This window comes from Sciurus vulgaris (assembly GCF_902686455.1).
Source record: "Sciurus vulgaris genome assembly, chromosome: 2".
In the NCBI taxonomy this organism is placed as follows: domain Eukaryota; kingdom Metazoa; phylum Chordata; class Mammalia; order Rodentia; family Sciuridae; genus Sciurus; species Sciurus vulgaris.
Genome location: NC_136462.1, coordinates 51,283,294 through 51,299,068, shown reverse-complemented (window position 1 = coordinate 51,299,068; position 15,775 = coordinate 51,283,294). Strand labels below are relative to the sequence as shown.

At 38.7% G+C, this 15,775-nt stretch overlaps 1 protein-coding gene across 11 annotated transcripts in view; it reads right to left on the bottom strand.

Moving 5' to 3' along the window:
* TRIM9 (tripartite motif containing 9) overlaps positions 1–15,775 on the bottom strand; it is a 96,271-nt gene that overhangs the window by 32,838 nt on the left and 47,658 nt on the right. For all 11 annotated transcript variants that reach the window (XM_079130205.1, XM_079130196.1, XM_079130195.1 and 8 more), the window contains exons 3-4: positions 13,475–13,597; positions 1,122–1,232 (exon numbers count right to left, since the gene is read on the bottom strand). In XM_079130205.1, the coding sequence (XP_078986331.1) occupies positions 1,122–1,232; positions 13,475–13,597 (234 nt within the window). The remainder of the gene's footprint in view (positions 1–1,121; positions 1,233–13,474; positions 13,598–15,775) is intronic.

Genomic DNA, 15,775 nt, shown 5'->3' with positions numbered 1-15,775 from the left:
CCTTGGGATTCACACCCATCCTGTCTCAGTGCATCTGGTGAGAAGGACTAAAATGACTAGGATGACCGACAATTTATCAAGCAAATCTGAATATTTTTGTGAGTTGGGGCACTGTAAGTAATTATCAGGTGTTAATTGATCTAATAGCATGCCTGGATATATGATCCTGCTAGCCAAGAGTGACAGAGGGAGAAGCCTGTTCCTTTCCCTGTTGTCTCTCCCCACAGCCCCATGAGCATTTGTTCTGATTATTGTCCCTTGGGTTGGTGGTAGGGGCCTGGAGGGCCAAGGTGGAACTTGTGAGAGATAAGCAATATTCCATGAGCTTTGAGAAGTCAACAACTGTAAAGGATACAATGCTGGTGATTAGTTAATCCAATTAGAATCAACTGATCTAAGTTTCTACTCTGAGGTGTGGGTAGTCTATAAAGACTTGGGAACTGGTTTAAAGAGGGTGCATATGGAATTTCTTATGCTGTAGGCACACCAACTTTGTGTAATTAATATGTTATTCTCTGGCAGAGAATTCTTTCATTCAGTCTCCCTTTATCACTCTTGGCCAGTGCAGTAGAATGAGAGTTGGAAGAGATCTACACATCCCTTAACAAAGGGTTCCTTACCCTTGGGATCAAAACATAAGTAAAATTCAGGTTATCTTATGGCATTTCACTAAAACAATACTGAAAAAATGAAAAACTCTTCACTATATTCAAGAAATCACTGACTTATGGCCAGTGACAGGGAGATGGAAACCTTGCACACTCAGACATTTCCAGATGACAAAACTGTCCAAGACACAGTAATAGAGAAGGCCCAATTCTTAGGCAGGGCAGTGACTCCACTTTAGAAGAACTTATAGGGAGTTAAGTTTTCATGATTAAACACATAAAAATAAACAAAAAATCCGAAACATTTCTCAGTCTTGGAATACATGGTGACAGCGTTTCCAGTAAATTAGAGGTGTTTAGCAGGCACCCACACCCTCATGGCAGTGTGAAGGTAGGTTCTGTTATTGAGGGACCCATGCTCAGTCTGGGCTTCTGGATGCCCCACCCAGGCGTCCTAGACTCAGTCCCATGGAATCTGATGTGGAATCTGAAGCAGAACTAGTTAACACTTACCTGCAAAAAGCCACTAGGATCGTTTTCCTTAATCACCTCCAAGCAATACTCCATGAGACCTGTGGTCTGGCGTAATTTCACTGTGCAGTGAGAGATCTGATCTCGAACCACCTAGAATTGAGAGACAGAATGATCCAAAATGACAGAGGGTAGAAGAGACACCAACTGCGACCTTGGAAGGTTTCTTCAAACTAGAATCCAAGAGGATCATGGAATGGAACTAAATTTATAAGAATACTTTAAGGCAACATCTACACGGACAATGGCTCTGGAAAACAGGTTGGATTAAGGTTCTTACAGGAAATTGATAACAACAGGACCCATTGGAAAGGAACACAGAGGTTGGAACCCTGTAAATCTGGTGCCCTTGGCCATCAAATATACCTGTGAATGGCTATAAGCATGAGGTCCTTGAGTCTGAAGGGAGCTACCCCTTCCTGATGGGTGGTGGCAGCTGTACTTTGTGACACTGTTGCCCATTTTCCTTGTCCTCTGTCTGCCCCTTTGGAAAAGCAGACATCACCATCTGAAGCCTGTGCCTCTCCCTTGCTGTTCCTCCCCACAGCCTAATGGGCATTTGTTCTGATTATTGTCCCCTGGGTGGGTGGTAGGGAGCTAGAGGGCCAAGGTGGAACTGTGACAGACAATGAGATGGTGTCAACAAGTCAGTGGGAGAAAGATGGATACAGAATTAAGTTTTAAGAATAACCCACTTAGAATCATTGCATCAATTTGGAAAGCAGTTTGAAAGGCTGCCCTATTTGCTAAGCTGTGAGTCTGCTTTAACCTAGATAGGCATCTCTCCATGCATGCAGTTTCCGCCTCTGGGAAGTTGTCTCTGCCCAGTGACAAATGTATGACATTCCTTGAAAAGTTTCTTTCTTCCTTCAGAGTCGTTCGACTTTGTATCCTCTGCTCAGTGACCTGAATCCTGAATGGTATTTGAAGCAGAATATTGAACAAGAATTTCCAGGAACCTTAATCACTTGCTTCCTTGATACTTATGCTATTGGCAAAAGTTTCAAAGATAGCCAGTATTTTTGGTATTTATAGATAACTAAAAAGGATAATAATTATTTTAAAATGTTACCTTGTATTTCTTTTCATATTTTATTATAAGTTAATTTTCCATTAAAGATTATTACATCTGTTTTCCAAAAAAAATTAGGAAAATGAATGAAAATAAAGCAAATAATTTCACTCTCCCAACTTAAAAATTTAAAGCATTTTGATATTTCCTTTTAGTCTTTTTCTGGAACCAGAGTTATTTATACTTACAATCATATTATATGACAATTTTACCTGCCTTGTATACTTAATATCATATTATAGGCATTTTTCCATGTTGCCACCATTAATAAATAAATATTGTTGGCTACATAAATATTCACTGAGTGGGTAATAATAATTTATTTAATCATTTCTGTTCCCATATTATTGGACATTTAACTTCTTCCCAATTTTTAACAACTCATTCACTTGTTATTTGTGTTTCTTGTTCTCAGTTTTTAAATTATGATAAAATGTGTGTAACATACAAATTTTTCTGGTTTAACCATTTTTAAGTATAGAGTTCTGTAGCATTAAGTACATTCACACTGTTGTTTAACCATCACCACCATCCATCACCAGAACTTTTTTCTTTTTCCCAAATTGAAATTCTATACCCATTAAACAATAATTCCACATTCCCCCCTCCTCCCAGTACCAGGTAACCACCATTCTACCTTCTGTCTCTATGAATTTGACTATTCTAGGAACCCCATAGAAATTGAATCATACAATAGCTTGTCTTTTGTGTCAAGCTTATTTCATTTGGCATAATGTCTTCAAGGTTCATCAATGTGGTAGCATGTGTCAAAATTTCCGTCATTCTAACGCATGTATATAACACCTTTTGTTTATCCATTCATCCATCCATAGAGACTGGGCTTGTTTCCACCTTCTGATCTTGTGAATAAAAGTGCTATCCAAAAAGGTGTACAAATATGTGTGTGAGTCTTCCCTAAAGTGAATTACTGGATCTTGAGGTAAATCTATGTTTAATTTTTTGAAGAATTGTCATAGTATTTTCCATAGTAGCCACACGATTTTACATTCCCACCATATCCATTGATATGGGTTTAAATTTCTCCACATCAACACTTATTATTTCCTGTTTTTAAAAAATATTCTAATGGGTGATCATCATAATTTTGATTTACATTCTTATTATGACTACTGATATTGAGCTTCTTTTCATGTGCTTTTTGATCTTCATTGGAGAGAAATCTATTTAAGTCTTTCACCATTATTTTAGTTAGGGTGTTTTGTTGTTGCTCTTACAAATTGTAAGAGTATTTTATATATTCTGGATATCAATACCTTATTAGATATATGACTTAAAAATATCTCCTCCTGTTCCAAAGGTTGCCTTTTCATTCCTTTGATATTTTTAATTTCCATGAGGCCTCATTTACTTTGTTTTTTTTTTTTTCCCTTTCGTTGTTTGTTTTTGGCATCATATCTATGCTGCCATTGCCAAATCCAATATCCCTAAGCCTTCCTCTTTAGTTTTCTTCTAAGTCTTATGATTTTAGGTCTTTGATCCATTTTGAAGTTTTTAAATTTTTTTAATGTGATAAGTGTCTAACTTCATTTTTTGGCATATGGCATTTGTTGAACAGACTGCCCTTTCTCCATTGAATGATCTGGGCACCTCTCTGGAAAATCACTTGATTATATATGCAAGAATTTATTTCTGGACTATTCTATTCCAGTGATCTGTCTTTGTTAAGCCAGTTCCCACTGTTTTGAAATTGTAGTTTTGAGGTAAATTTTGAAATTCATGCACTTGAATTTCATTTGTCTTTTTCAAGAGTGTTTTGACTGTTTAGATCTCCTAACTTTCTGAAATATGATTTAATTTTTCTTTTCTTTCTTACTTTTTTTTTTTTTTTTTTGATACCAGGGCTTGAACCCAGGGGCGCTTTACCACTGAGCCACATCCCCAGTCCATTTGTTTATTTATTTTATTTTTTATTTTTATTTTGAGATCGGATCTCACTAAGTTGCTAAGGGTCTCACTAAGTTGCTGTGCTTGGTCATTTTGCTTTTTAACTTAATAATAATTGAAAGAAAAACAACATATATGTTTTTAAAATCTATCACAATTGGTGAAAGACAACAACCCTTCACACTTTGATGTGAAGGGTTTTTTTTTTTGCGTGTGAGTTTTCTTGGGGAGGGGGAGTCAAATTTAAAATTCACTGGTTGGCTTATTTTCTTCTAACATCCAGTATGTTTCTGAGGACCACTACAATACCATCTCTCTGTTGGTTGAGGCTCAAGGAATACAAATTATTTTATTTTTTTTAATTCAGAAAAGAAACAGGAAGTTTAGATTTCTGTTTCTTGGGGTGGGGGGGAGGACTCCAAAAAATGTTCCATGAGTTAAACATTTTAAAATTTAATACCTACAACTAATACTCTACTTCCCTCAGCTCTCTGAGGCTTAACTCAGTTGTTCTCAGAAGACATTTTTATATTTTGGTAGCCAGGGCATCACTGCTTCTAGGCAGCAGAGACCTCAGCAGTAGACATTTCATTATTTGAATGGCATCTGCCCTTTGCCTACTGGTCTTGAAAGTCCGAACAATAAGCACAGGGTGGATCTGAACACAGGAACCCAACAGGAATCTGCTTTTGAGATAAGATAGACTGAATTGTTATGTTTACCTTCCAGAGGATTCAGCTCAATGATACTTTTACGATATACAAGTACTGAAATAAAGTACATTACTTAGTCTTTATAAAATTCCATGTCTGCTTCTGTCAATTTCCTTCTGGAGCAAGGGTTATTTGGTGCTTGAGTTTCTGAGTATGGGCTCTCTGCCTCCAGTTGAGAAGCTCAATTGTTGCAGAGCTGGAGAGTCTCTGAGTTTCAGCAGGTGGTTGCCAGTGGTCCCTCTATTCTATGACTCAAGCTTCCTGGAAGGACTTACAATTCTGAGTTTCTATCTCTCAAGTGCCACTGCTGCTAGTGCTACAAGTGTTTTGGCTCTTTTTACATTTTAATCAATATTTCCACAATGATCATAGTAGCCTGTGATAAAATCACTGCCAAAGCTTAAACTGGGTTTCTCAGAGCAGCATTTTCAGGTGCAATGTAATTGACTTCTAGTTTCTGAACAATTGAACAAGATTTTCCACCTTATGGAAATTAGGTGAATATTAGATCTTTCAAGAGTATAAATATTTTTTCTTCTAGCTGGGTCTTTTATCAGTTCTTTTACTTGTGACTTTCTTCAACTTTTATTTGTATGAATTTTTATGTATCTTTACACTTGTGTGTTTTTATGGCAAATAATTCACAGGGAGCCAGATCATCTCCCTTTTTCTTTTTCATTTCTGTGCTTTGGCACCATGTTTGCATTTGACTGGATTCAAGAGTTTCTCTTCTTAAGAACTGTGCAAGTAGCCCTATTGGCATAAATAGGTACTAGGAGAACACTCTCCCTGCTTTTATCTACACTACAGCTTAAACTAACTCCCACAGGTCAATGAATTCATCTGTAGTCCATAATTTTAAGCTTTCAAAATTTTCTCGGCAGGGCCACCATCTGTTCTGGATGGCAGGTGTCTGGTGACCATTAGAATAGTTTTATTTTGTTAAGTGGCACACTTAGAAAGTTCATTTCTTGTATCAGGATACGATGTTGGCACCCATTCAGAAAAGAAGAGCCTGAGCATGACTGTTGTGTCCCTTGAATTCTCAGACCTTTTCAGTAGGAACTTGTACAATACAAACATAGAATCTGTTCTGCCAGTTCACAGCTACATCCCCACTGACAGGCAGTTTCTTTCTTCCAGTCAGCTCTCGTGACAACTGGCAGCAAGACCTGAGGTCAATTACAGGCATTTCACTATTTTGTCCAACTTTGACCTTGACAACTTTCTCTCATCTTCATGTGTGGGCTCTTTAAATTTTTTCTTTATTTATTCTTTTGAATAAATACTTTTAAATCATAATACTAGGAGGGATGCCACTTGTAAATTGTCATCCTAAGTAAATGCTAACATTCTCTTTCCTGTTTCAGAAAACTTTTTTCTTAATATAATCTATGCCTTTTGATCACAGTTTAAAATGATTTTTCCTAAGCATAAGGTAATCCTTTGATCCTTTTTATTTGTTTCTATCTAATGCACACATGCTTTTAAGATGCAAGCTTGAAGGATTCGTTCACCACATTTTTTTTTTTTTGTTTGTTTGTTTGTTTTTTGGTGGATCTGGGAGTTTCCATGTGTCCCATTATGTACTGAGGTTCCATGACCAGCTGATGCTTTGAACTGACTCATGTGCAAGTTCAAGGTGAAGTGCTTTGGTTTTAGATTCATTTGGTAAAATAAATAATTCTGATTTTTCCCTTGAGTATAATATTATCTATTATGTCATTGTCATATTCATTGAAACACAAAAGAATTTAAATTCAGGAAGAACATTATTATTATTGGCTCACAAGGTTTCAGGCAAATATTTTTTCCCATTCTCTAGATACTGTCTTCTGTACACATATTTTACCCACATTGGCAACCAATCATTTCAAAGGCAAGTTTGAAGCTTTGAGATTTTATTAAGAAAAGGATTATATTAAATAAACAACACATGCACTTGTTTCAAGGAAGGCTCAAGATTTTAACAGTAAAGCTGTGAACTTTCTATTCCACCAGTGGCCTTATCAACAAACACTGAAAGGAACATGCAAAGCGTGGTGTTAGTGTACAGAATGCTATATCCGTATACAGAGAAGTTAATGAAGGAAGAAATAAAAGCCAGTGGGAGAGGTGAGCATATTGGTGCAGTACCACCCCCACACAACAGTCACTATCAGCAATGGGCTGCAATTAAAGTGATGTGGTATATTGTTTTGTAGGATGTGAGGTGCAGTAAGCCACAGTGGATTATTTCATCATCTTCAAAGTTTGAGTCAGGTGTCTGCTGGAGGTTAGGAGTAACACTCACATCTGGGTATAGGCTAAGTGCATAAAAGACATGAGATGGTCCTTCACTGATGCTGCCAGTGTGGTTTGGAGGTATTCAAGGGTGTGCCCTGTAACCTGGGGGAACCCCTGCTAGGTGTGGTGGCTTCCTGGTGATTCGATAGGGGCTCTGGTTGCTCTATCCACACAGACTCTGCGACCTTTGCTCCCACGGAATGGGAAGCAGAGGACAACAGAATTTGCCAAGTGAAACCTGGAAAGGAGTTCCTCATTAATAATGGACTTGAATCAGTCATTACTGTAGTTGAATTATTAGAGCTGGCCCCTCCCAACTTTTGCTGAGGGCAGCTGGAGGTTTTGAGTTGTTCCAGGTGCCTACTTTTTCTAAATTTCTTCTTTCTAATGGACTAGTTAGACTCTTTGCCATTAGTTGTATTGGGTTAAGATTGGTGTTTGGCTTGAATAAGGTACTTTTTCTTGCTAGCAATGGCTGTAGCCAGTCAAATCATATCTGATTATTTAAAAGTTCTTTGTGAGCTTGGTCAGATTTTCTCTCTCTCATCGCTGAGTCAAAGAGTTATCCGCCTAGTATAGGAAGCAATGGCAAAACAGCTGAGCTAAATAGTTTTACAAACCAATAACATTCATAATGGAAATTTGTACTCTTAGTGATATGGAGATATAATTAATTATTTGCAAACATAGTGGGAACATGACAGGCAATACATCATAAGTGATAACAAAGATAATGGTGAAAATAATGAAAATGATTCTGACAAAACCCCAGTGCACTAGGCCTTAGAATGAAGTATTCATACCTGTAGTTGGCATGCAGAGGCCCTCTATAAACAAAGAAGCTCTGTAAATTAGTAAGCTTGATCATTATTCTTGGCATCCTCATTGAGTAATTTTACTGGTATGTTAAATTTACCGACTACACATAGCAAGTAAAGATTAGATCTTCCCCAGAATAACTGTGAATAATTATAATATTTTTTCTTCCAGAGATCTCAGAATTGAAAGGTAACCAAGAAGGCATGTATTACCTGTGCTCTTCAATATATCAATTGATTCTAAAATGTTGGAGAGAACACATTTATGATGAATTTTTTAAAATTCTGAATGTAACATAAGCAAAAACAATTCTACATATTACTTGAAGCTTATAAGGAAAAAATTTCATATGTAAAGTTTCTGAAAAAAAAAAAAAAGCATAGATCTCACTCATAACATAATTTTAGGTTGTCACAAATTCCCTGTGAGGATCACAGATAGTGAGGAAATTTTGAACCTACTCAGCTAAGAAAGACCTGGGAAGGATGTTAACATGACATTATAGATAGGATGAGAATCTGGGGATCCAGATTACTTTGCCTAACACCAAGATACTGACCAACTAATTCTGAATATAAGCTAGTAAAATTTCTTGTAAGTTCAAAAATATTATTTCCTTCCAGGAGCTTTCTGACATTTGCTTTAGTTCATCACATCCTGAAAATAGGCAAGCTGCACCAGCATTTGTTTCAAACTGCCAGATAGTATTAACCCTAATTTACATCTGAAAAAGGATTTCTAAGATATGACCACATCTGCACGTCTCAAAGTTTTTTTTTTTTTTTTTAATTTAGTTTTTAATAGCTCACCAAAATTTGTGAACTGTTTCATAGAAAGATCAACTATAACCCAAGGTCACTAAAGAATTCCCTGTATTCAGAGATAATACCACCAGTGTATAGGAAAATTCTATTATGGTATTATGAAAAACAAGTCCCTGGAAACATTTTTTCAGTGTTTTGAATGAAACTTTGTTTCCAATTATTCTCTCTCAGTGGTAGCAACAGTAACAGTTCGTACCTGTTGAGTACTGTGCTAAGTGCTTTACAATGGACCTATGAGGTGAGAATAGTACTATTTTTAGCAATGTTTTACAAAGTGATAAAAAAGAAACAAGCTATAGAATTTCCCAGTAAAGATCTAGTAAGAGACACTGTGACCTAGAGTAAGAGACAGTGTGACCTGTCGCTGGAGTCTCTATGTACCGACACTGGGCTCTTTTCCACCCAGCTCCATCTTGCCTCAGGACCAAGATCATTATAAACCTGTTCGAGTCAGTGCTTTCAGAGAGGGACATGAGCAGATTACAAAGACTGTGTAAATACACACTCTTTTTCCAGTATTCCTCGCCTTTTGAATTGCTCAAGGAGAGAAAATTGCCAGAAAAATACACCCACAACTCAGTTCCCTCTTTGTCAGCAAAAAGCCGGCCTCCCAGAACACAGTCAACAGGAAGCGGTAGAACATAAGATTGTCCCGCAGTACAGTGAAGGATGGGTTAGCCAACAAAGACAGAAAGAAGTCCTGTGCTTGGCAAGCGGTGTCTATAAAAGGCCAGTCTTTTTCATGAATCTCAGTAGCAACAAAAGGGACAAGAGAGGGAAAAGACAGGAGGACAAAGAAGAGGAAGGGAAATGTAGAGGCCGGTATCAGTCGTCATGGTGGCAGCAGCACCGATGGCTGTTTTTAGACGCAGTGACAAGATACAATCAGCTGAAAACGGCACTGAAACAAATTGCTCCAGACAGAAGACAGAACAGTTTTGCTGCCGTGGGGAAAACCAGCCACCTGTCTCTTGTTTCTGCAGTCCTTTTAGGTCTGGGGCAGGGAACTCCAGAAGGGGTAGGATGGAATGAGGTCAGGCAGCGACCTCTACCCATGCACAGTGAGTGCCCTGCCAGGGCAGCCCACCCAGCACAGGTGGACCATCAAGAAAGGGAAAGAGGACAGTTAGAGGACACAGAGTCCCAGTGATGAATTAAAGCCATTCCAATGCAACCTACATCTATACACACAGCACAATTCATAACTGATTTCTCACAGTCCTGTCCTGCAGAGGTGGCACCAAACAGAGGGTACTGGGAGCTTTTCACATCCCTCTGCCATTCTTTGACATGGATAAATGATGCTTTCTCAATCTTTGACTTCCTCTTTCATTCATATTGCTACCCTTCTGTCTCTCCTATATAGAAAACCTGGAGTTGCCACTAACGTTGCCATGTGACTTATCACAATCCATTCACCATCTTCTAAAAGACTATTTACAGTTTTATTTTACACAGTGCTATGTGATTCAAATAATATTTTGAGAATTGTTGTTACAATAAAATTCCGTGCTTCAGAAGGAGGCCAAAATGAAGGACTATCTTGACAATTTTTAATCACGTTGGAGCAGGCAATAGAAACAGAAAATGTCCATCTGTCCTCAAGTCTAACTGGATGGAGCAAGACCAATGCACACTGGGCTACTCGCAGTCTCTTTCCCTGGCAGCTTTGTGGTCCTGCAGGCAAGAATGCAGTGGTTGGTCATTAACACACTCCTCCTGCAGGTCAGACTATTCCGATACCAGCATTTCCATGAAGTACTCTATGATCCTTTTAGCTCCAAGTAACTTCTTTTTCCTACAATTTCTGTGGCACTGGCCGCCTCTCTTGGAAGCTCGCTCACTATGTGTGCAGGAGTCATTTGTGACTTATCTCTTCCACTGAACTGTAAACTCCATAAGGGCAGGATTCATCCAGAGTTAGTCAACTCAGTGTCCCTCCCTCTCCCTGAGTTTGTGAAGCATTGATCTTCTTGCAGATGTGCATGAGGTCCTGGTTGACTGATGGAAAGCCTATTCTCTGCATTGTGCTTCTACCAGCTAGAAGCAATAGAATGCTGTGGTTCTGATTGTGGCTCTGTGGTCAGGTTACCAGCAATCAAATTCTGGTTCCTTGGACCTGTTTTTAATATTATGGTGTTATCCTTTCCTCATCTCTAGGATGGGGACAATGGTAATAATGACCTCATAGAGCTGTTGTGGGAATGATTGAATTGATTCCTATAGCACAATTTAATAGTGTTGACTCAAAGAAAGTGTCCCAAACTTTAGCTATTGCTGTTATTAAAGCCAAGACTTGGTCACTGAGAAAGCCTATTTTATGATACTGTTTGGGCAACTGCAGAATCACATGTCATAACATTTCCAGATTTTAATTCAGACTTTTAAAATGGTGATTATAAAAAAAAAAAAAAATATGTTCAGACCTAACCTGATTATGTTGAATGAAAATGTTTATGGAGTAGAACCATTTTCCAGATTGTTGCAGGTAAATCTATAAGACTGATATCCACATGACAAAACTTTCAAGAACTCTTTGGGTAAAAGAGCACTTGTATCTTTAATACTGCCCTTGCCTTCCCCCCACATTTTAGGAATCAGTACATATGTTGTTATGAATCACAGTTTGGTGGGCCTTTTAGGAATTCAAAAGCAAATAATTTAATCATAGACATTGGGAGATGAGACTGGAAACTGAGACACTAAGAGCCATCTAAGTAAAACTCCTCATTGCTGGACACTTTAAGGATTATGCAAGCACAGGTCATGGGGAGGGTGACTCCTTAGGAAATCAAATCCCTTCTGTGACCTTCAGTTCCTATTGAAGGCTCCATGGAACTGGGGTTGGTGTAGTTTCCCTCAGAAACTTAAGTTCATTTTAAAATGAACCTAAGAATGTCTTCCTATAGACCCACAACCAGGAAACATTAATGACTACTCTGGAAGGAATGTAGAATCACCAGCTTCTGCTTGCTGCCCAAACCAACAGGTTAGGGCTCTTTGAACATTAGAGTCCTGGTCATTTTTCTTTCCAAACTTAAGGTTTAGATTCCAATTCCAAGGTATACAATTTCCTTTATCCATTGTGCCTCTCCTTGATAAAACTGTGTCGTTGCTATCAGGAATACCAAAGGAGGCATGGCACTGATAAGTACCAGCTGGAGGTCAGGTTGGCAAATTTCATCAGGAAGCTCAGCCTCCTGCCTGCCTCAATTTCACAGGCTCCTAACCCCCAGAGTGACAGCCAGGGAACTCTCAAAGGCAGGGGAGAAAGATTTGTGTTCCTACCATGCTACTCTGTGACATTGGGGAAGGAAGAAGCAGGTGTGTGGATCTGAAAGTATCTTGAGAAGATGGAGAGGTGAAGTAGAAGAGGGAGTCTAGGAGGAGGAAGCTACGGTTGGGGTTTGTTCATCTTTGGAGTGAACTGTGAAGCTTCCTTGGGGAACATTTTTCTTTATTATGCTACCTAGTTCCCTGACTTCAAAGCAGACCTCTCTGGAGCTCAGGGTCCTGGTACAAGGGTGGGGCACACTTTAACGATTGGCAACTCTCCTGCTCAGGGCTTGGCATTGCCAGTCTTGTTGTAGGCTTTGCCCAGGTCTCATGTTAGTAACTGGTTTCTTGCCTTGTTTCTAGTCATTACAAATGGGGTACTGCCCTGTTCAAAGTTCCCTAACCACCAAGCTTCAACCCCATATCTTGCAAGCTATGGTCACTTATATTTTCATTATTGAAACGCTTCCTAGATTTACCTCTTGGAACCCATTCTTTAGAAGTGGGCCTTCTCCTGTTCTCCAGGGACTAGAGCCTGTTTCAGACCTGCTAGGTGATACCTGCCCCTTCTTGGGTCATTGACCTACCAATAGCTCTCCTGAGGCTGTGTCCACTTACTGCTGTCCATGATTGAATCTCTTGATGCCTGACTTCAATAGAAAGACTCTTGTCAGGCCTCATTTTTCTTTCTGCCCTAATTACAGGCCACCTGCCTGCCACTCACTCTTTGGGAATCACCCTGAGTTTACTGACCACATGTGAGGCCCTCAACTGAGTGCCCACTGCTGAATTCCCTTCTGCTTCACTCTTGCCATCTAACCCTTGCTCTCACATCTTTTTGCTTTGTTCCAATGAGGCAACAGATAGGATATCAGTTATCTCTACCTGCTGATAGGGTCCCAGACTTGTAATCAATAAAGTTCACTGTGTGGTAATATAAGTCTGCATTCCTGCCCAATCGCAAAGTTGACTTTAGAAATTAAGACAAATTTATGTTTTCTAGAAAGTATAGATTCCATTTCCCTATTCCAAAATATATTTTTGCCTCTGTGTGACCACCCTGGCTACCTTATCTAAAGTTTCAACTCCCATCCCTAATACTCACCACCTCCTTTTTCTGCCATTCCCCCTCAGCATTTTTAACTTACATAATGCAAATTTTACTTTTCTTGCTACTGGTAAGAATATAAACTCCATGAAGGGAGGGTTTTAAACTTATTTTATTATTTCTGCACCCAAAGCTGTCATTCAACAAACACTGGTTAGGAAAATGAAGGAGTTAGTAGTGAATGACAGGACTGCCTGCTGCTTCGGGGCCAGGCCACAGTGCTGAGTGTATTGTGCCCTTCTGTCCAGGCAGGGAGTTCTCCCAGCTTGTCCATCGTGGCCCCTGGGAGCCTGGCTCCTGGGCTTTCTGCTCTTGCCTAGCACAGTGCTCACCTTCAGCTTGTGCTCATGCTCTTTGTTGACACGGGCCAGCAGCTGAGCTTTCCTTCTGTTGAGGGCATCAATGAGGGCATCACACTGGGCCACCAGACAGGCCTCAAACTCCACACTGTTCTCCTGTGTGAGAAAGCACATTTCTCAGGACTTAAGCTGCCAGAGAAAACAGCTCCCTCATTCATATGTAGATGAGGCATCCTGATAAAGGGAGTGGAAATGGACTCTGTTCACCAAGCACATGTGGTATTTTTAAAAATAACTGGATTCTATGGTGTTAAATGTAGATCAAAAATTTTTTCATTACTTAAATTTTTATCAAAAGGAAACCATTTCCACAGGTTGGATTATAGTTAGCAAAATAAAGCTTTAACTTGTAGAGTGGCACACAAGTCCCTCAGTGAGTCACATGTGCTCAGTTCTGTGTGGTGGAGGGTGGCAAGCAGGAGGAGTCAGGTATGGTCAATGCAGGAGACAGAATCATTAAATTCTATGGAAGGAAGAAGACAGGGATGCAGTGGTCTTCAACATTAAATGATACTCTAACAACAACAGAAGTTCATAAGAATAATGGGCAAAAGTTCTTCTCCGTTTCATTAGGGAATGGAATAGTGAAGAACAATCAATGTTTATAACAGGATCACTTTGCTGTAAACATCAGGTATGAAGTAACATGTCTGGAAAGGTAATTATGTGTTAAATGTATTACAGCTTCCTTATGATGTTTAATTAAATGCAGGATATCAAATTTTTACTTGATTTAAATCTATACATGTCTTTCATTTAAGCAATTCACTGAAAAATAGGCATTTAGTCAAAATCATCTTTTTAATAAGTTATATATGCAATTTTGATTCTTAAACCATAATCTGAACAAAATGATAATTTATAGCAAATGAAAGGTAAATACTCACATATACATTAATAGTTCTTAAAAATAGCACCCAGTTGAGTAAACTGTAAATATTTTGGGACTAGCAAGGAAGGAACAGCTTAGCTTAACAAACTTTATTCTCAAAGCCAAGAAGAACTATGTCTGTATAATAATCCACTGATAGGTATTTGGTAAATTTTTTCAAACACAAGATCTTCTTCATATAAGGTATGCTTTAGTAACTGCTTGAGCAATGGCTCGTATAGATGCTAATTCTGGTTTTCATGGTAATCATTTTTTTTAGTTCTCAGAGAACATCCTTTGAAAACAGAATTTAAGAGCTCTCTATGCCCCATGCAGGGAAATAGTTGGGGGAGGTTGGGAGGGAGGGAGCTTTTCCCTTGAAGGCTCTGTCACTTTTTTCTTGCAGAAAGAAAGCTTTGCTCTGATGAAGAGGCAAGAAAGAGGCAAGCCTGGGGCTGCACATTTTATGCCAGCAAAAGCAAAGAAAGGACTGATTGATAAATTCCATGGCTTTGAAAAACAGAAGGAAGTGTACAAAACTGTTGGGTTGTTAGGGAATCAAACATTTTAACACAGGCATGCATGCCAAAAAACGGGCAAAATCAGTGTGTAATGCTTTGAAAGGGTGGCTTATGTTTTAAAAAAATTCATTTCTGCCTTGACATGGGTTAAATATTAAACCGGAAAGCCAATATACTGGAAGCCGGAGCTTAGGTTATTTCTGTGAGGCAAACCTCAAAACATAAAAATGGTAAACAGTGCACAGGTTCATTATTTTACTGACTCATGCATTTTATGACTTCTCCCTTTTAAAACTGTAGAGAATTTATGAGTTCTCAAATGCTTAATGACCTGCTGATCATTTTGTCCAGATAAAGAAATTTGAAATATAGTCACCAAGGGACTGGAGAGTATCCAAGTATCCAAGTGGAAGAAAAGCCATTCTATGGGAAAGGAAGAAAGAAAGAAGAAATAAAAGGACAGAAAGAGGGAATGTAAAGAAGAAAAAAGAAAAAAGGAAAGAAAGGAAGAAAAAAAGATAGAAAATGTGACTTGTTACTGTTAAATAAGATGTGATTACTGTAAGTGTTTTGGGAATGTATAGAGTTTTAAAACTCAGTGATAACAACCAGAATTCACAAAATAATAGTCCTCCCTCTGCATACACACTAGTAGAGAATTAGGATTTACGTGTGAAAGACAGGAACCACTTGCAAACCTAGGCTGTCTCTTGCCTGTGGGCAAAAGGCAAGCACCTCAAGAAGGGACAGGTTGGAAGCTCTCTCTGTGTGTTTGTATGTATAAAAGAGACAGGACAGGAAGCAAAAATAGGAATTCCCCCAGAGCACATAAAAATAAAGGAGAAAAAACAGATACCTCTACAATTACACATTAGCCCATGG